Source organism: Takifugu flavidus, chromosome 15, assembly GCF_003711565.1.
Source record: "Takifugu flavidus isolate HTHZ2018 chromosome 15, ASM371156v2, whole genome shotgun sequence".
In the NCBI taxonomy this organism is placed as follows: Eukaryota; Metazoa; Chordata; class Actinopteri; order Tetraodontiformes; family Tetraodontidae; genus Takifugu; species Takifugu flavidus.
In genome coordinates, this window is record NC_079534.1 from 10,708,469 (window position 1) to 10,731,167 (window position 22,699).

General features: G+C 40.1%; 1 protein-coding gene across 1 annotated transcript in view; it reads right to left on the reverse strand.

Annotated features, from left to right (window-relative positions):
* b4galt2 (UDP-Gal:betaGlcNAc beta 1,4- galactosyltransferase, polypeptide 2) overlaps window positions 1–22,699 on the reverse strand; it is a 98,422-nt gene that overhangs the window by 45,921 nt on the left and 29,802 nt on the right. The window contains exons 3-4 of the mRNA XM_057056124.1: window positions 7,083–7,201; window positions 5,549–5,665 (exon numbers count right to left, since the gene is read on the reverse strand). Of these exons, the coding sequence (XP_056912104.1) occupies window positions 5,549–5,665; window positions 7,083–7,201 (236 nt within the window). The remainder of the gene's footprint in view (window positions 1–5,548; window positions 5,666–7,082; window positions 7,202–22,699) is intronic.

Sequence of the window (22,699 nt, forward strand, 5' to 3'; positions counted from 1 at the left end):
CCTATGTAAATGTATCGTCAAAGTCAGGCTGAGATCACGAGCTGTCGAGTCTGTTCTACAATGATAAGAGTTAGTTCAACCAGCATCCACTGAAGGTTCTGGGTTTTAATCCTTGACTGGAAAGGCCTGTTTTTTTGGTCACATGACATCACAGAATTCTAAAACTCAGCCAAAAAGGCCCAAAGTTAAATTTTATTCAGTATCCTTGACGTTGGTGCTGACTCCAGATCCTGGTTCTTGGGCACTGACGGCTGTGCGCCCTTATGCAAGAAGAGTTTGAATTTAGTTTCTCTTTGATGAACAAAGAATCGCCTTCTTTGTCTACACACTGAGGCGTTGATGAGAACTCTCTGGGATCAGAACCCGTGAGTTTTTTACATAAAAAAGTGATGCCAAAGGCTCGAGTTTCTGTGACAAGAACTATTTCTGGATAAATCTACGATTTCTCACCTAGGGGGGCCTTGTGTCTGCACCTAGGACTCAGTGGGGTCTATCAGTGCAAAACAAAGAATATTATTTTATCCTTTCTCTACATAACAGATCCATCACCGGCAAACACTGTGACGTGAAATAAAGAAGGGGGGAGGAGGACGAGTGGAACAAAGATGTTGCTCGTCTAATCAATATCCTATTCCACAGTCAACTGCACTGAAACTCTCTCATTTTCTTCACCCTGCTGGATCATTTTTAATTTCCTGAAGCAGAGGATTGAAACCACACCATCCATGCAGGGGAGGAAAGAAAGATGGAGAAATGGAGCCTGAAAGACAGGAAAGATGTATCCTTTTCTTTAGTCTAAGAGGTTTATGCTTAAATATCTCACCCACACCTGTACTATTTTAAAATGTGGTTTTCTAATCTGCATGGGAAATAATGAGTGTTATAATTAAATTGGCTTTGTTCTGCCGATACCTATAAAAAAGATTAATGCCACCGAGTGGAGATAGAGAATGACGGGACATGAATATTCAGTGAACCAATTTTCATATCACTGTTCCTCCTTTCTATATTATCAAGTAAAAAAAACCTTCACTCATCTAAAGAGACACAATGGGATTTTCGATGCAGCTGTTAAGTTTAGGCAGGAGAGCAGGTATTAGCAGATGTTCTCTCAATGTCCTTCAAATGCTCAGAGACCACATGAGTGGTTTGCCAATATTCTAAAGTAAAAACCTATTTTTACAGGCTTGACGGTAAAATATAATTTTGACTTTCATTAAAAATCTAAATCTATATTCCCTACAGATTGGTGCTCTATCAATAGCACAATAGTCATTCATTCATCCTTGACACAATGACCCTTTTCCACGACAGGAACCTTTATCAGTTTTATTTTGAACATCCTTGACATGCTTTGACAGGTGAAAAACCTTTCTTCAACCCAAAAAGTACAGTTATCAGTCTTTTTCGATGCTTTGGAATCCTGAGAGTTGGGGCCATGTGCTGTAGAACTCTGATTGGTTAATTTCCACAAATTTTAATTTAAGAGAACTGCACATAAGGATGATACTGAAAACATAATTACAAAAAAAACCTGATACTTTGAAGACAAAGTCACAATATTATGAGAAAAATCTAATTTGCAAGAAAAATGCAAGTGGAACACTTTAACTTTTACTTTGAAATTGGTACTAAAAATAGAAATATCCTTGCAGTATTTCTACATTTTTTTCTTGTAATTGTGTGACTTTATGCTGGAAATCTTTTCTTTTAGTACAGCACTGATAGGTAGATGTGCATTTGTGCTTTGATCATTTAGAAAATAGAAAAACGAAATGAAGCCATCAAAGTGGATCGGTGACGATCTTCAGGCTCTTTGTCAAAGGTAAATGTGTGACACGTGCTAAAACAACTTTGTTTTACTGTGAACCAAATCAAAGTGTATATGAAAACCACAGTGGGTCACAGCAGCGCACCCATCTTCCTTCCATCAGCCTATTTGGAAAAAAATCAAAGTATGATAGAAACACAGAAGACATTTATTTTTAGTGTAAATAAATCCCTGGAAATAAAAGTTCTTGGAAAGGTTAGCGGAAAGGGCTTAAAAGGATAATTGGATCAAAGCTGTAAACTGCAGCAATCAAAGAGATCATTAGTTTTGATTCACAGATGCCGTAAAGTCAAACTGTTAAAGTTTAGAAGGTTTCCCTTATGTAAAATACTGTGTGTCTCTAACGCATCTTTGAGCCTTTCACCAATCAATAGCAAAAATAAGTGTGCTGCATCGTCTTAATAACTCATTCACTGCGAACAGGATTTGTCCTGTGTGAATTTTTGTGTGAACACATGCGACAGAAAGAAAAAAAGAGGTAGTGAGGCGTATCTTGGAGGATTAATGCAGCCAGGGTCCTTACAGAAGCTTATTCTGTCATTGTGTGCTGGCACCATATGTCACTGTGTGCATTTTACACTGTTCCTCCTCTTTTATCCTCTACTGATGCAAAAACACCACAAGAAAAAAGATTAAGACTGACTCATAAAATCACCTCAAAATATTACAGTTTTATTCCCCTGTTTTTCTATTGTTCTTCTTTACAACCCCATGCTTCTGGATTATCTCGCCAGTGTACTTAAATTAGCGATCTGTACGTTATGCTAGCATCTATATCTTAGCTTCCATGATCAGAAATAAGGGTGCCTGTGTATGTCTTTTCATTATTGCTTATGTAATAAGCCTTTGTCCCTTTATTTGCATGAATATTGTGGAAATAAGCTGTTTTAGCTATAATATGGCTATATTTTAATTAACTGGGTACATAAAAAGATTACAGGCCCTCAAAGGTCTCTCTGTGCGAGCAGAAACACATGCAGAGGTGCCCTTCAGCTCTAAGTGTGTGAGAAAGATGTATTAAAATGCTAGTGAGGGCTCACAGACGTCTGCACTAGAGGCATTCACGTTATTCTCCTGCAGTTTTATACAGTGTCAATACTTTATATACATGACGTTTATGGAAGACTGAACATCCAAGGCTGTAACATTAAATCACGTCGGATGTGTACAGTTTCCCTGTCGCTGTCAATCATTACGTAATGATGTTGTTGATGATGACACCTTTCCGGCCGCCTTCGGCGACCTTTGCGCATCTTTCTTCTCATCTTCATCACGCCTACGCATTGTTCCCCGTCTCTACACCTGTTATTCGGTTCTGTTTCTGCCCCTCTCTCTGGGCTCCCCTCCAGTTTACAGGAAGAGCTCATGGCCAACAAACAAACGCTGGCTCCAGTCCTCCGCTGACAGACAGGAAACAGAGCGGCAGGGCAGAACTGCGAGGTTGCTGCGGAACTTTTCCGCGTGATCCTGCCATAACGCCTACTTACCGCACCTCTCTGGCAGCACCGTATTTCAGAAAAGATCGTGTGTCTGCATGAACCAAACAATGGGAGAAGCATTGGACAAGAAGCACACACTCGGCTTGACAGAAGCTGTGTTCCTGTAGCACAAAAGTGTGTGACCTTGTGCTTTTGATTTCACAGAAAATTTGTAAAACTCAAAGAAATTAATATTTGTGTTGTCATCTTCAGAATCTCTCAAATGCACCAATGCTGTCAAAGTAAAAGCATTAATTTGGATGTACTTTTACAAGGCTGTCAGACAGTGTAGCACAGAGGGGGCATAGCTGAAGGAAGTGATACAAAAAATAAAGAAGAACCCGCTGGCAGTGCTAAATAATCAAAGAAACGGCCATAAATAACTATACAATCTCATTGCTAATTGAGATTGAATTTGAAACGTTGAATTATTGGGGGAAAAAAAGGTGCAGCATCTTAGACGGGCGACAGTGACATCTAAAAGATGTAAATCAGGATGTGCCAGCTCAGCTATTGTTATACGCTGCATTTTATTTGACCTGATATATTTTCCAGAAAGTGAAAGAATACAACTGTTTAAGATTGGATGTGGTATTTTTGATACATTTTGGAATAATAAGTTGAAAAATATTTAAGTAATTTTTAAAAATCAAATACTAGGCATTTCATGAGGCCCAGTTTTAATTCCATTTGACCCCACATGGGGTCCCAACCCACAGGTTGAGAAACACCACCCTTAACCTGTCCAAAGATCAGACTTTTTCTAACAAAAGAAGAAACAAACCCAATTAGATGAAAATAAAAAAGGCAAACACACACGACTGTTAGAGTTTTAAACTGATGATAAAGTTTAATGAAAAATCCAAAACTGACCTTGGTGCAAAATCTTTGGACAAGTCCAAGTCCAGTCTTAATAAAAAGGAAGGGTTTGCTGTAAAAGCTTTAGCAGCAGGAGTGGAACGCAGCATGGCAGATGTAACTAAAGGGCTCTTCCACAAGGGGAGTGATTAAAATGACGCACAAGCCCACCGGGAGAGTAGAGGGCAGAAGAAGAGCTCATTACCCATAATGCAAATGAAGTGAGCTTGCCACATGGAAGACTATAAGACAATGTTCAGAAAATCAGGCTCATTGCATTATTATACATCACAATACTTTAGGATACTTCATTGAATGCTGAAGGAGCACAATTTATGAGTTTTAGCACTAACATGTTGGACGATTTCAATAGTTATTGGCGTGACTGTTCATGAAACTGTACAAACTAAGATATGTGTTGCTAAAATAAAAACTAATAGGCGTTAGGAGAATATTGCTGAGGTTTGCCTCAAACCTGACATGTAACATGCACAGTCAGTGCCATATAAATGCATATATGGGACCCTCAAAGGCCCTAAAAGTCAGTTAAAGAAGACAAAAAGTCTTTAGCGTCACATTGATCCTGGAACAATTAGAGTTGTACAACCTGTTTCTCATAGATGCTCTTTTCATCCTTTTGACTTGTAAATGTGGTCTCTTTTATTTTTTCAAAACTTTAGGTGAATAACATGTTTAATCCTGTTGGCGTTTAGATAGTGAGTATAAAAGGATCCTAAACTTTTGGCATTTGACCTTTATGCTCCAATAGGTTCATCCTGGAGTCCAAGTGGATGTTCGCATCACATTGAAGAAACAACGCGCAAACAACTCCTCGGGAAATTCTTGATATACCACATTCACAAGCAAGAGATGAGCGATAATTCTGACCGCTATATAGCATACATAGCTGGGAGTGTACAATGATGGGGGTTCTGAAAGTTATATCTATTAGATTTTATACGTAGCAGAGATTCCAATATGAACAGCATATGTTACGTCCTTAAAAATGCAAATATACATCTGACATGGTTTGCTAAAAGTCACAACATACCTGTTATGATGTGGTAGCTTTGTTTGTCACCTTGTTTTTCCTGGTGTTTCCCTGCTTCTGCAGTATTAATCTCGGGTTCACTCAGTTTGTCATTTTTCCACCTGTATAACTATGTAATAACTATTCTGTACTCCACCCTTTATGTATCTTCAAAAAGCCTGAGATAAATATTGTCTGGATTCCTAGATTGTGACTATTCATCTGTTTTTTTGTCTCTAGCCCTGTTTGCCTTGACTGTCTTCAGTGTTTCTCGGTATTAAACGTGTTTTTCCTGTCGCAGACTGCATTGTGGGTCGCACGTTTGGTACAACGACAGTACGCGGGTCCTACCTGGTTGATGATGTAGATGCCGTAGTCGATCTTTTGCCGTCTGAGAATCGGATGGAGATAGTGGAGCCAGTACTTCAGGTGGTTTTCCCGGTGACGGAATGGAATGATGATGGCTACCTATGAAGTGAGGAGGTAGAGTTTGTTTATATCACATTCCAGGGGAAGAGAAAAGTACTATTCCACCTTACCAGTGTCGCTCACAGTAAAAGCCTTACCACCAGGGAATTTATTGTAAGAAGCTTAACAATTTTCCAGGTGATTCTCTGGTCTTTCTCGAGAAAATAAGCACTCTGCTCAGAAGGCAGAAGACTAACTGACTCCAGATGTTACCTTCTACCACTTCCAAAATCCTCTGTCAAGGATTTAATGTGCTTGTTCATTTGCTGGTGCAGAGGAGTAATGAAGTTAAATATCGACTGCATAGTTAAAATTTGTTAAAATTAACAACCATCACCACCTTCTGTAAACAGAAGATGCTGTAGCACCCTCAGCAACGCTCTTCCGGACCTCACTAACCTTGCAAGCCTCATCTCCTCAAACCAAAGGGCCCTGACAGCAAACGAGGCTACCTATAACCCTCAACCTTGACTACCCAAAGTTCTAAACAACCAGGTTAGATTATAAGAGACAAGCTTACATAACTGACAGTGAGACCTAAACATGCTTGAAAAGTGATCAGTGACCTTTAAAAATCCATTTTAAACCAGTAGAAGGAGGCCAGTATATACCGGTATATCCGTTAAAACCTATAAAGCTTTGTTGCAGTGTTATGAACCTTTTGGAGGTGAGAGAGGAACCGTTGGGACATGAGGGACAGAAGAGTTTTGCAGTACTCTGACCTGTAGAAGATGAAAGCCTGGATTACTTTGTCTAGCTTAGACTCTGACAGGATCGGTTTTATTCTGGATATTAATCTGAGATGGATGAAACAAGACAAAAGGATATGTGTATCTTTTTTTTTATCTCTACCAGTTGGTTGAAGGCAGGGGTTCTGGCAGAGCTTAAGATTAGTGGACAAGTGATCAGGAAAGATGGGCTGAAGATGGTCAATGTTGATGAATACACATTGACTATGTGACACATTAACCTTTCGCAGATATCGCTGTTTATTTTATTTTATTGAGTGTACTCTGCTATGGGTTGTTCAATCACTTTAAGAGAGAAAGCAATAATTGTCTGTCCAACTTTAGTAAAAAGAGCTTAATAGATATCAAAGAAAGGCAGCACATCTTGACTGTCTGACAAGATAGCTTCATCTCCACATTTGGAAACTTAATTAACATCTGTGAATATCTGGTTTCTCATTATTCAAAACCTTTCAAGAAATATTGAGCTGATGTCAGGTGCCTGGTCAGGACATGTACAAGCGACTTAAATGTTCTGTTTTTAGCCTTACAGGTGGGATCAAAGCAGCAGGTTTTTGTTGATGTGAGCTCTTTGATGCTTAGTTGTGTATTCTACTCTAGGTTGGCCATTTTTCCGAACGTCTGTGCACACAGTTGACTTGTTTTATACCACACGGGTGCATACGGACCTTCCACCGTGGCCGACAGTCAGGAGGCGTGTAGCGGCCTCCCTCGGTCACATTGGGGTTCTCTTTCTGCACTCGCTCCATCGTCATCTGGGAGCTGAACTCGATCAGCAAACGTCCCACTGAGAGAGGAAAGTAGGAGGAGGGAAAGAGAGGAAATAAAGGAGGGAGAGACAGAAAGAGAGCTGTTAGCTTCAAAGGAAAACTGTGCAAGTACATTGTGTGGAGAAAGATGTTTTTTTTTTTAATCTTAAAGATATTTCTCTGATGTGAAATTTAAAATGCACAGGCTTTGGAATGTATTATTAAAAAGAAGAAGACGAGAAATTCTGTGAAGACAACATGAAAGATAATAACTCAGCTTAGATGAAGGCGCCACATGCTTCATCAGACCAGATCACTCTTCTTTTCCACAAATCAAAATGTGTTTAGATGTGTGTTTGTTTAATTCTGAAGGAGCAGCTTGTGAATCATCAGTGTATAGTCAAAATCATTCAAATAAATGAGCAAGTTTTGCTTTTCAGGATTCATCTAAATAATAGCAATAGAAATGATGATAGTAAAAAAATGATTTATCAACTTATTCTGTGAAAGCTCATAGCCAAAACTTATAACATAAACATATAGCATCATTTGTTCAAATCAAACATTAAACAACATAGCAATTATTACATGTGGAGAGACAGTTCCAAATCCATATTTATAGATAAGGTAACTACATCTGCACCTGATTGAACCAAAATTATCTTTGGACAATGTGAATTTTGGCATTAGGTGATAGAGGGATCTTTTGCACTGAAATCTTCAACCAAATTGTCCATTATTGTGTTTGTTGAAATAAAAAAAATGTACAATTTGAATCTAGGGTGGGACTTTAGCTGCACTCTCGGCAAAAAATTAAGGACAAAACTTTAAATGAGTCAAGAGAACCAAATAAGAATACCTTTCTCCCCTTTAGCTTAAAAATATTTAGAATCTCTTTTATTAAAAAAGATTTATACACTTTATTAAATGCATTTCTGATTCAAATAAAAACCAGTAATTATTACCATATCATCCTTCATAATGCCATAACTGCAGTCTGTAATAAACATAGCAAAGCCTGGTGATGAGCCCAAAGTTACCTCATCTCTAATCCCCTTCCTTTGAAATATTTTAGGGAATTGTTATTTCCACTTCTGTTTACTCCCTGATAACCTGCCTGAACAATTTCAGTCTGGTTCCTGCCCCTTCGCAGCAGAGTTTATACCAATAAAATTCCCCGGTGACCTCATGGGTCTGGATTAGTGTCAGAAGCCATCCTACATGCGCAGCCTTTTACACCATCCTTCACACTACCCTCCTCAAACCTCCACTGGCATCATCCGCAGCCCCTCAGACGAGTTTAGCCCTGATGGCTCTGGCTGCACTCATCATCCAACTCAAATCATTCACATACCATGGCGCTGTCTTGGGACCCCCTCATCTTTCATTATCTACCTCCTTCCTCTTGGTAATATAGTCCATAAATATATCAATTTCCCCAGTTATATGGATGACACTAAGCTCTATCTCCCCAACACCCCCCCCCCCCCCCCCCCTCCCCACACACACACAACACACACCGCCATCTCTTTCTCTCATCTTCAATTAAAACCTTCAGTTTCCAAATACACAGTAGTGAAAAAGAAATCTTGCATCCTGGCAGCACAGGTCAAGGGTCATCGGAGACAGTGAACATTCGTTTCAGCCAAACATCATTACTGGTCCACCAACTTGTCCATAGCGTCGTTGCCTCTGGTCTTGAACTTCTTGTTTCACTCAAAAAACCCTCCATTGGCTTCAACAAAACTCTGCAGCTCAGTTAAATGCTATACAGCATCCTCTAGACTTTAAAACCCTGCTGCCCTGCAGTCCATCTACAGCCTCACCCCCCTGCACCTGTCAGACATCCTCCACATCACCACACCATCAGATCTCCCTCCAACCACCTCGTCCTACCCCAGCATTCAGCCGCTCTGCTCTGAAATCACCTGAAATCCATTTGTTCAAATTCAAACTAAAACATAGCCTCATCCGTACTTGATTTTAGTACCCTGTTTATCATTCTTTAGTGTGTGTTTTTTTTTAAATTGTTCCATTGTTTTTTTGTATATGTTTTTTACCCTGAATTGTGTCCTTGACTGCTATCAAAGGTGTCTGTAAATAAAATGATTGCAATTTGCGTGACAAAAAATCACACGTATATAGCTTTGACAGATTCACCCAAAGTCCATCCAAAGTCATGTAATCATCAATAGTTATTAAAATTGGGTACACATTTTCTACTATAAATATAATAAATACTAACACAATCTTGCAGAGCACAGGTTAATAAATGCACCCCATGGCTGGTTAAAATTTTTGCTCAGGACAAATGTTAAGATTTATGGCTCCACGCGAAAACAATCTTATTCTGCAAGAGCATCTGTCCAGATCATTAAATATTTATTGCTAATGACAGAACGGTTCATCAAGCGGCATGACATCCATCGACAGCAACTCGATATAATCGGCCTAATGAGCTTCTGAGCATGGATACTGATGCACGCGGCGTTCCAGAGTGCGCGACATACTCAAATCCACCCAATCAGCTCAAGGTCTGAACAGGAGAGTAATAATAAATATGAGCATATGCGCAATTACAAATTAAATCTTACTGAAGGGACTATTTGGAGCATTGTCTCCTCAAGGTATCATAAACATATTTTCTATAAACGCACAGCAAATAAAATCTGAGAATTCTGGGTCCACTTTCTTATATCAACATGTAAATAAATGCAAACCAGAACTCCCAGCTCATTCCACGTGACAGTTTAAGGTGGCCATGGGGAAAGTGAATAATTCCTCCCTTCCTCTAAATGCCACACTGTGCTGCGGCATCGTGCCTGCCCGGAGACGGCTTTTCTGCATCTCTGGGATCCTATAGCGGTCCAGTTTTCAGGGTCAAATTTGAGTTTATAATCAAGTTTGCTTCTTTGGCTTTAGGGTATGTGGAAGGAGACATAGAAAGTGACTTGAGAAAAGAAATACGAAAGGAGGGAAAAGGAAGAGGGAAAGAGAGGAAGTGTGTGTGTGTGTCTGTGTATGTGTGTGTGTGCGTTCCACTCATGTCTCCCACTGACGCGAGGCTCTATGACAATAAAGACTTTCAGCTCCCTGAATCTTATTATCCAGTCCATTCTCTTATTCATCTCTTTTTCTATCATTCAGTCATTTTCAAGAGAGGCAACCAACGGAGGACTGTAATTGCTTGATTATTCCAGAGATGGGGAGAAATAAGAAGGGTGTGTGCGTGTGAATACAAAACCCTGTGTGTGACACATTATATCTTTGCCCTTCTTTACCTCTTTTTTCCTCCTTGTAGCTGTGTTTATTTATGTTTACGTGAGCATGTTAGCATGTGTCTGCATGCTAAGTGTGTGAGTTTACAGATCAGAGCGTTATTGGTCGCCAAGATTCCTCTGAACATGCAAAACATGCACGTTTGCGTGGGTGTTTATTAATGCACAACAGCAAGCCCATTCTAAAAGAACGGTAAACCGTTGGTGCATTCCCAGCCAGCCAACAAGCAGCTTTGCAGTCAAAAGCCATGTTGTACAGTAAATTGCTATAATTAAACAAACGAAAGATACTAGGAATAGCAGCATCATGTTTAAAACTTTTTTGGGGGTATTTTCTCACAACCTCTTGCACACTGCAAAAAAGCAAGAACCTGCAGCTTTGCTGAGTAGCTTTCACTCCCTTATAGACTCGTCTGTGCAGCTTGTGCGATCTCTTTTTCCACATCTTAAGTGTTTTCTGCTTTCTTTTTCTCCCCAGATTTGTGACTTACTGACTGGTTACATTAAAAAAAATGTTTAAAAAAAAAAGTGGATCCCAGCCAGCAGTTGTTGTTAAACCTGTTGGAGGTTAGACTGTACATACTGCAGACTCAAAACCCGAAGTTCTCACTTGCACGTGTTCAGTGTTGAGACGACACCTCAAGCGGTGGTGTGAGAAAATTTCTATATCTAGTTATTAGCAGGGGGCTCTATGTGTTTCTTGCACTTGAACAAGCAAGGTTTTTCATATTGCTTCACTCTTTCTGCTCCCTCCATTGTCCTCAGCACCCTACATTCACAGGGTAGGTTATTTATTCATTTATTTCATGTCAATTGTGACTGCCCACGGGCATATGAACACCAGCAACATTTGCCATGTTTCTCAGCATTTTACCATTTTTTCCAGTAAGCATGGCAAGAAGGGCCTGGATTCTGATCCCCTGGGGCCAGGGGCTTTTCTGTGTGGAGTTTGCATGTTCTCCACTTGTCTGCGTGGGTTCTCTCTGTGAAAAATGGATGGATGATGTCCCGTGTAGATGCACTTTTAAGCACCTTTACAGAGTGCTTTTCAGTAAACAAGCTGAAATCCATCAGGCACCACTGCAGCTTTTCATTAGACCCATATTTTTTCCATTCCAGAACATTCCCATTTCACAGTGCTGGTGTAATAGGTGCTGGTGAGATGTGTCACAGAGGCACTACAGGAGACCCAAGAATAACACTCTAGCTTTCATTCACCCCACAGGCTTCCCAGATTATCCCCTGTAATATTACAGGGGCCAGTGGAGATTACCCGGGAAATTGAATGTGGAATATCAGAATTGCAATCGCCATTTAATAAAATCTCGCCCTGTTTCAAATAGATCCCCAAACCAGGGCAGTCGGTGGACCTTGATGGCTCAAATCCATGTGCACAGCATGTTCATGGTGTTTGTGTTCGGCGATGGAAGAGGCTGGAATAATAGGGTTTGAAGCAGATGGAAGAGAGGCCCTCCTGGCAGAAGAAACTGGGTGGGAGAGGAAAACAGCCAAAGAACAAATAAAGGAAATCAAGGACACGAAGAGGGAAGGAAGAGTCATGGTTATAGAAGTAGGTAACACAGAGAAAGAGCGGAGAGAAAGCTTCAGAAGTATGAAGATGAGATCCGTGGAAAAAGAGCACTGCGGTACATTTACAGCCTCGGTCCTTTCTATCACAAGTAGAAGAATTCAAGAATTCTTGTTTTCAATGCTGGTAATTAAATACTGTATCATTACTAACACGTTGAAATTCTTGGAATCCCATGCTGTCCACTCCACCTTTATTCCTCTGCAATAATTCACATTTGGTGATGAATTCTTCTTTTCTTGACTGGTAAAATTTTGCTCTGAATTTGCTCCAATTGAACTGTGGAAAGCGTGGTTTCATGACACAGCATTAACAATAAAGTGGAAATCTAATACAGATCTAGAGAGGATCGGTGATGGAGTTAATCACACTTTCCCTTGAAAGGGAACAAAGCCTGTTGGATTTTTAACAGTGCAGAAGAAAGAAAAGTCTGCTCACATCCCACCCTGGCAAAGGGACTGTCTGCTGATCCAGGACGGGAAACTTGAGTACACACTAACTGAAAGCTAAAACTTCTCAATCAATCTCACACCTATTCAAAAAGGGAGCTGTGCCTCCAGCTAATATCACCTATATAGATATAAAGGATGTAGCCTCAGTTGCTAAATCTGAAAATGTTCAACCTAAAAGAATGCTTATAATAATAATCAGAACCCTATATGAATATAAATTTTAGCTAATGTTTATAATAATCTTCAGAATCCTAAATGCAAAAATGCAAATGTATTTTTAGTGTAGTTAGATACTATTAACCCATAAGATCCTCTTAATTTGGCCTAAATGTGACCTTTTTTTATTTTTATATCAATTTTATATTTGACCTAAACCCATTAAGTCAATAGGCAAAATATACTAAACTTCCTGGTGTGGTGATCAGGTGACTTTCATGTGACTAGGACAGGAAGCGATGTCTCCTAAAGTGGAATACTCTGTAAACAAATGTGAACAAAGGAGCTTTTAAAAATTTCAAAATGTGTGTTTTTGACTAAAAATATAACTTTACACAGGAGTACCATCTCCAATAAGACACTAAACCCACTCTGATGATTTATTCAAGGACAAAATAGGTTATTACATTAATAAAGATAAAATAGGTTTTAAACAAATGTGTTGTTTATCAGTAAAACCTGTCAAATTTTAAATGACACCAAAAAAAAGTTTGAGACAGAGCCAAACAAACCCTATAATTTTCCATTAAAGAGAAATTGGTATGGCTTCATGTGGGTCGAAAGGCTTTGATAATTGTACAATAATAATTAGTTAGGTAGCCAGCCAAAGTAAAACAAATTAACGTAAATTAGTGTTGACGTCTTGTTTTCGCCCATCAGGACAAATAATATCACTGACGGCTACACACTCTCTATAGGACAATGCCAAATCAAAAGTCAGCACAGGTGTGGAGTACACTTATTTGCTTGGTTGACTACAGGGCGGAATATTTTTCCGACAAACATGGAAATCATTTTTAATTTGTTAATAGACCAAAAAATATCATGAATTTACTTTTGTTAGTCGAATGCTAGTAAGACTTCTGTTCAACATACAGAACAGAAAACCACCTGGAGCAGCTTTCTCGGGAGGATAACAAATTAGACAGACATAAACACACCAAACAAAATCAAAGAAAGGTTCAGTCTGGATAGCTGGATGAAATATGTATCGCAAAACACAAATTTACCCCCAAGTGAATAAGAAGATTTAAAAAAAAGTCAGATACACATTTCCTGCTCAACTAAATCTGACATTCAGAAGGCTGTACTTTGACACTGCAAACACACATACACACACACACACACACACACACCACCCTCTGAGAGCATTAGTGTCAGTGTAGCCTTTCAGTGTCCTACTGCTCGCATCTGTCTGGATCTTCGTTCACTTTAATCTCTGTTCAATTTTTTTCTCTCTGTGGAAGCTCTTTCTTCCATCCATCATCATTAACACTTTCCAGATACGCTGGGCTCTGTGTGAACACAACATTGAAACACGGCTACAGCCTGGTACAACCCGCCTAGCCTGGAAATCAACTTGAAGCTGTTACGCTGGGGTGGACAGAAAGATCCAGGCGGAATAGACGGACAAATGAACAGTGAATTCAGGTGAGATGGGCCTCTTTAAAGGAGAGTCAAACTGTCAGCATCATCGACGGACCCAATTTTTTCACGATAGCATCCTTCACATGGAACTGTACCTCTAAAAGAGCTCACACAATAGCTTTTTTTTTTAGATCTTTGTTTGCTTCTAAAATGTCATATTGACACTCCACGTTGTTATATGACAGCCAATTACTAACAAGATATGACAGCTGGGAGTGGGACCATATGGTCCCTCATGCTCGCACAGTTGAAAAACATCCATACTCCTGGCAACCGAGCATGGTGGAAGTAAGTAGTGCTAAATTATATCACATCTGTGTCGGGAAAGATAGGGAACAGCACCTAAACACAACTTGTTCCGATAAACACCCCATTATGCGTTAAGATGAGCTAACTTCTTTTGTTAAAGCCTCTAATGCAGGTTTAACTGTGACAAATGATGTGAAATGCTAGAGTGGGATGAATACAGTGGCTATATCTTCCACCACATTATCTTCCACCCAGTCAAAATTAGGTAATGAGATTAAGACAAAGATGTACCTGCAGACAGTGATGGACTGGCACCAAAATGAGGCCCTGGCAATTTGACAGGGGGCACATTTAATTCTCAGGACCCTTGGAAACATTAGAAATAATAATTGCACAGCCACAATGACAGATAAAGTCATTTAAATAACCATCCCAAAACAACTGAACATAAAGGTCTGGATACACGCGCTGTGTAAAATAGCAATTATTTAATATCAATATAACCTGAAGCATTCTTATACAAACCAAAAATAGCACATTGCACAAAGACAACTTTGGTGCAATAGGTGCACTGCTGGGATCTTAGTAGACCGTGCTTTAAGTGTACACATTTTTAACACACAAAGCTGCTGACTATTACAGCAATGGCATCTTGTAGTAAAGTTAAAACGTATCTTACTCTGTCATGGAACACTTGGCTTGAGGTAATTATGTTCACTGCCCTTCAGATGTCAGATTTGATGACGCTGATTGAATAAAGTCCAAATGCAAATCTCTTGTCAGTAATTTGACCAGCTGACGCACGGGTGATTTTTCCTTTCACCCCAGAAATAAGCAGGGAACTAGTTTCTGTGGAAATGGTTTATATATTTTCAAAACATGACATGTTGTGAAATCAAACACAAGATTTACTTAAAATAAGTTGATTTTACAACAGCTTAACAGAGCATGAAAAATAAATGTCTCACTTTTGTAGAGTTTCTAGATTCTCCCTCTTTGCTCCATTTTCCTTTATTGTGTGTTGTTGACCTGCTCTCACTACCCATCATGCACTTTTCATTTGACCCCATCTATTGCACTGACAACTATTTTTCCTAGTTTGTTTGCATTTTCCCCTCATTTTAAACTTATTTGCTTCTACAGCCGCTTCGGCGGTAGTGGCGTTTGCCCACATTGCCCCATTGGCCAGTCTGTCACTGCCTGCGGATGATGACACACTCTACAGAAAAATGGCCAACAATTCCACAGAAAAAAACATCTCTCTCACCCTCCACCCACATCCTGTAAACTTTGGGGTGTGCACTTCAGTTTAGGCAATGAAATAAGACATATATTATTTAGCTGAAAGGTACCCGGATACCTTAATGATTTATGTTGTGAGAAGCGTTTTATATCAGCTCTGCTGTTGTTAGACTGTTGAAACGGATCCAGTGGATAAACATGTGTATTATAATCACCTTTTTGTGCTGAACCAACACTTGCAGCTCGAGTAAAAGCAGGAGGCTCCAATTCATGGTTTACAACACCGACATAAAATAGCGTCGAGAGTCAAGATAATGAACCCAAATCATCATGAAAATCCCCTTGTAGGTAACTGTGGTTTACAGACTGACCTTCTGATCCTCACTGCTCTGCTCTGGCTGTAAATAAACATTTACATTTCTGTACGTGTAGCTGAGATTCCCTTTGAATCCCAAAATATTCTGCACTTCTTTAGTCCAACTGATGAGGATCTGGTCTTTCCCCCTGAGCTCTGCTCAACTTCACTGAATATTTAGGCTTTGACCATCACATAGCAGCACCCGAACTTAGTCATGTCAAACAGATCACATGTCAGGATTATATCAGAAGGAATAAAAACATATTTTTTTGCTTCTTTAGGAAACTAGGAGAACCTCAAAGATAAACAGTGCTTCATTATTAAAATAATTCTGAGGTTTTAGGGCTGTTATGTTGTTTTTTTGTGGAAATTGGCCATAAAAGTAAACTTTCTTCTAACCAGTGCCAGAACTACCTGCACATTCAAAGGAAAACCTTTGGCTCCAGATGCAGAAGAACATTATGTTGAAGTTCTCATATCCTGACAGGGAGTTGTGCTGCTGTAGAAGGTGGACAAGCCAAATATACAAGTTATAAACAGGTGAAAAATAGCACCACTCATCTTAAATTTGCAGCAATCATCTAAATACTTATTCAGAAATGTCTTTATTTTAAGATCTGCATTCTCAGATTTTTGACCATTATTATACAGTTTTCTTTTAGTGTAAAGTTAGGTTGTCCAGAGATCCTTAATGTCCCCTAAGCGTGTAGGTCATGCTGTATTTAGAATGCTGGGGAAAAAATTAGCTAATAAATGAATGATGGATGTAATTTATGATTGAAAAATAAAGTCCTTTCAGTGAATGAAGGGAGAAAATGATTTTTTGAGTAATGTATGTGCAGAGTAAATGGGAAATAACTTCATGCTGTAACTGACCTAAACAAAGAACAAATCATTATTTTGAATTTGGCTATTTCAAATCAATGGACGGACAGAAATATATCAAATTAGAGATGAAAGAGAGAGACAGAGAGGGAGAGAAAGAATGTGTGTGTGTGTGTGTGAGAGAGAGAGAGAGAGCGCGTGAGTCTGTGCTCGGACTTTGGCCGCAGTTCAAAAACGGCCTTATTAAGTGCAGTTTTGCTTTTCTTTGTGGCTGAAACCCCAGCAACCCAGTTCCATCCAGCCCCCACGAACGCAGCGGCAGGTCCGGTTTCGCCATGAAGCCCCGCGTGAAACCAGAGAACAGAGAAGAGACGGAGCAGGAGGGCACAGGAGGAGAAAGACAGAGCGGAGGAGAGTAGGAGAAACTAATAAAAGGGGCGACAAATGGCGGAGGCGTGCAGAGAAAGAGATAACGGAGCAGGTACAGAGAAAAACGAAGGAGGAGACGGAGAGGAGGGCAGAAGACTTCCACTGTTGCGCCCCCATCTGCATCTGTCCTCCTGCTCATCCTCCACTTTCATCTCTGACCAGGCAGAGAGCGAAACCGAGAGGACAAAGCTCATCAGCATCTCCTCATTAATCTGATCTTTCTTCTCTTCCCTTCGGAGTTCCGCAGCCGCCTCTCATCCATTGAGCCTCCTCCAAGCACCCAGTCACACAAAAGCACCTACAGGAGGGTGATAATTAATCCTCACGGAAGGATATCATCACGAAAAAAAAGCCTTTAATCTAAATTTGTTTCCATGTCATAAAGCTTAGGCTCCCCCCCCCCCCTTTTATTTCTAATTGAAAAACTACATTTGAATTCATAGAAAACGTCAAAGAGAGCAGGTCCAGACAAAAACGCTTCAATAACTCCGCTTAAAAATGCATCCAGAAACTAAAGCGCAGAGAAAATTACTTTCCAAGAATCATTAGTGGTGGAATAATTGCTGTTTATTCTGATGCATCTTTGAATCAAAGTCCTAAACCTTTTCATGTAGTAACACTATGCTTTCCATTCACTTTTTAAGGAAATTAAAATGTGTCCCTGTCTCATTAGTGTAGTAAAAGCTGGCTTCTGCATTGAATTTAAAATAACAATGTTTTAAACAGACCAATTTATTGCTTCAGTCTCCATTGATGAGTAACGTGCACAATTACCCTCCAACTCAAGCTTCACTGAACATTTTGCCATGACTAATCACGCAGCTCTTTTCAGGAAACTCTTGAAAGTATTAAAAAATAAATCTACAAATACCTGACGGAATCATGCTCAGAGCAGATTGATATCTACACGATAGACATCACTGCATAAATTAGGATTTTCCAAATATACTGTAAATACTTTAAAAAACAAAAAAACCCTTTACAATGTAAATCCTGCAATTGCATGAGAGGTTGTTTTTCTTTTATTTTTTCCCGATATAAAAAAACCTTAAAACCTAACTATAACATTTGTAATAAGGAATAATTAGTCACATGACTGCTGTTTGCTGGCTGGTTAAAGGTGGATTTTGGCATCAGTCATGATGTTTTTCAATTTACAAACCCAACCTCAGACGACAGAACAGGTTCTCAGGATTTATTTAACAGGTGAATCTAGACAAACCAATTGTTTAGACTATTGATTAAAGCAGCATTAAATAATGATTCACCACTAGTTTCTATTACTGGGGCTTCAGCGCCTGTGAGGAGTCCATAAATCTGCAGTGTCATAAGTTACTCTTCCACCTTTGATTACATCTTTGTGATCCGGCCTGATAAATAGTCCTATGTGCAGCATCTTGCCTCCGGTAGAATGTGATCGATGTGTTCCACAATAGCTGAAACTCCAAGAGAGAAAATCCCGATGAACGTGTTCCAAAGCCGGGGGCTCTAAAATAGTTACCACCACCGTGCTGAGGCTGTGCCGGGCTGACGCAGAGGCAGGAAGAGGAAACAGCATGTGTGAACATGCTACATTTTTGAGGTGAGGGACCTTGACTCCCACCTCGGGTTGCAGGAACTTGACCCTTGTTGCACCCTGAGCTGTGAGCAACACTTGCTCCTTTCACGGATGAGAAAGTTGTCAATCGTCTCCTGTTTGTGCAAATCCTGCGTCTGGAGATGGCAGGGAGCCTTGTTTATCAGAGGATTTACTCTTTTCTATCCTCTCCTTTTCCCCATCGTGATTCTGATGAATTATTAATGCTGTCCTGTCCTTCCTCCAAATGCTTTCCCCCATATGCAACATGAAACAAGCCAGCAGCTCTCAGGAATCTGACAAAATAAACAGCTGTAACTTTTAAAAACATTTTTTGGTGATTTCAATGGACGGGATAAAAGCTGCATAAAATCAATACAAGTAAGAAGAGACATTTCAATGTGATTTATTGCCAGACTTTTGCTGATGCAGGTGTAATGCAGATATTTAAATGCCATCCGAACACCTACTGCTGCTGGACTTCATCACTCTCCCATTGATCAGTCTTCGGCGGTGTTTCTTGTTTCTCTGTTTTAGGCTCACCATTTGCTCCAGCGCACAGCGTTAAGAGAGACTCTGCCACTCGCGGCACGTACAGGAAATGTGCGCAGCTGCATCTGAAGTGCAAATGCGGGACTTCCTCTTTTCATAAACAATCAGCGGGGAAACATCTGCATAATCGCTGTGCCGCATATTCACTGATGTGAGGACAAAACAAACAAAACCACCCAGAGCTGGAGGTTTTTAGAGAAAGAGACGGCAGAGATCGGTCTGTCTGCCGAGCCACAGAGGAACAGGAGGTGACACAAAGCCCCCCAAATTTTTCCAGCAGAGGTTGAGAGATGTACATCTGTATGTATGTATGTTTGTATGTATTTATACAGGGATGGATATGTTGTCGAAAGCCAATCTCACAGCCTGCTGGCATTGCTGACGCATGGATGAGTCCTGGCCAGTTTGAAGAAATACCACACAATGTTCTTTGCCCGACTGAAGGCGTGAAGAGGAGTTTTTGGTGGCGATTTTTGGACACGGTCAAGAAATCATTGTAAACTCAGACATGATCTGATTTTCATCTGCGGTGAAGTCTAAATAGATCAAAGCAGGCTAAAGATTAACCTGGTTAGACTAAAGCATAAAATTATTCATATATATCAACATATCAAGCATTTCCTTTGCCTTGTTTGGGTTTATGTGACAACGCTGGAAGGGCGGAGCCCACTTAAATTCCCATGCCAGGCCACTAGTGGGCGGTGTGGCTGCTGAGCTGCAGCAACACCTGTACACTGTAACCGTACAGATGTGTTGGTACCTCACATTACAGAAAACTAGTGTTTTCCCCATTTATTCAGAAACAGAGGAAGAATAAGTGCCTTTTTCAGCTGTTTCTGTGTAAACACACAGCCAAAGTGTGACAGAAGTTTGCAGGTTCCGCTGAAAACATTCTCGTGTAAACTGGAAAACACTGAGAAACACTCAGGGGAGCGTTTTGCTCATTATTTATCTTCACTTTGAAACATTTTTTGCCGCATCTGTCAGCAGATGGGATGTAGCTTTGTCCTTTAACAAAACATACCAAGAAAAGGGTTTTGTTTTGCTTGTTTTTATCAAATCCTAAAAGTCATGTTATGGTCGATAATTGTTGTGTTGTTTGTATTGTTTCTATGGCTGCAGTTCGGCTAGTAGTTGCAAAAGGTATACTAATTTTTTATTTGCCTTAAGGTCTCAGTTTTCTAAGAAACTAAATTAGTATTTAGCTTTTCTGCTGAAGACATCAGTTGTTTTAGAGTTGAAATCCGGTTGTGGGACTTTCCTAGATTAAATACAAGAATTTATTTCAGCAATGCCAAGACTAATTCCATCAAAACAAATGAATCAGGAACATTTCTGTTGTGCATGACTTGATAAAAATGAAACATTTCAGGATTTTCTGTGTTCCATTCGCCAAGTACCATAACATGATGCAATAAAGCAGAACGTCCGCAGTCTCCGACTGAGAGCCATGGCTCCAGCACAAGAGTGCCCGACACAGATGGTCGCGTCCCGGTCCAACTGCTGGGAGGATGATCCAGGATCCCGTCCTAATTGGGGCAGAGGAAGAGCTGGACAATTTCCAAACGAGGCACTTTTGGCCCCATTCAGAAACGCCTGGAACTAAATGTCACACATTCGATTATCTTTTCCTTGTTAACCGGTCCTGCCTGTTATTGCCTGGTGGCAAGGTCCATGAGGTGTTGTGGGAGGACAGAACTTTACAGTAGTTCTAAGAGTTCAGCCATCTTAATCCTTGTCAATAAATAACCCAAGATTGACTCAGGCTCTGACCTTTCTGCTTCAGGATTCCATATTGTTTTTTTGGGTTTCTTTGGATGACCGGTCAGATTGTAAATTGATTCTCTCCACAAGAACACAGTAAGTACATTACTGACAATTAGACAAATCAATTTACTGATTTTTCTTACCCAAATTGAGAAATAGATTAATATTAGTCGACTATCATTTTGGTTAACCTCGAAAAATAAGAGACGGAAAATGTTTTCGGAGATTTAGAGTCACTGAGATGTTTTTTTGTTTTTTTTAGCTCTGCTTCCGATGTCTGCAATGGCTGATTGTTCGGGTAAGATTTCCAGAGAGCCTCGTCCCCTGTGGCGTGAGCCCAATATGAGTATACGCATGATTCCCATTTCCACTAGTTCACAAAGGGGTGCATGTGCCGGCATGTGGAATGGAGAAGAGAGAGAAAATAGACAAAGATAAAGGTATTATACAGTGAAAAGGAATGACCTAAATACAGGTAGCACACTCCATGCTGGAACCCAGGATGTAAAACATCTGCTGAAAAACCCCAAATATGGAGTCATCAGTGTCTGCAGTGACGTCCTTTAAACACTGAAATCAATAAAACTATCACACATGTGTTGTTATTCCAAGTCTAATGCCAGCAGCGGCGTGCACGACTCAAATCTGTCAGGTGAGTCTGTCAACAGAAGAAGATGAATCATTCCTGGAGCTTCCGCCCGCTGCCAACACTGCACAACCACGCCTGTTTGACCATACATGAATCCTTTAGCGGTGGGGGAGTAGGCTCGGCTGGTTTAAATGGTTGCCAAGTATTTGAAATAGAAAGGAAAGTCTGTCTAAACACCTTATGTTTGAATTTTTTTTAAAGAAAGAGGCACTTAACTGCACGTTAATGAGTCAGTAGAGGAGGAACAGCTCGCTTGGCATGCATAATTTATGTAACTTTATGCCCCCGAAACAGTTTGCAGAAGTCTGATTGTGGGTGAAATCAAGCGAGCTCCCCCCGCTAGGTGCCGATTTATCACTGTTCTACTGTTGTGTTGTTGGGCCACAGATGACCTTTTATGTCCCACCAAAACAACCCGTAAAGAAGTGATCCAGCGAGGTAGCAGCCATAGCTAAATCAGCAATGAGTGAGTTTAAAACTTGGTATACTGATTGCATGATCTGCTTTTGAAGCATGGGGCTGACGGAGGACACAGCCAGACGCTCCACAACTTTTTAAAATACATCTACATTCTGGATTTTGGGCCTTTGTGCAAGTAAATGTATTTTATATTCAGTTTAATCAGACTACATTTCTGCTGAGATAGGTGGTGATTTGCATCATATCACCTCATTCCTACATCACAGGCCACACCAAAAGTCAATAGGGAGTTAGCAAGTTAGCTACTCAGAGGTAAACTGGTGCGACAATGTACAAGACAGCAAATTTGTCCAGTTTCTGTCCGCTCTACTTTTTGACAGGCTTTTCTGCAAGAAAAGGTATAAAATCAGCAGATTTTCTCCCAGACACAGTCAAAGCAAAACACCAAATCAAACCGGCACCAGTGACAACACAAACACATTCCTGCAGTAAGCTCAGAACAAAAAC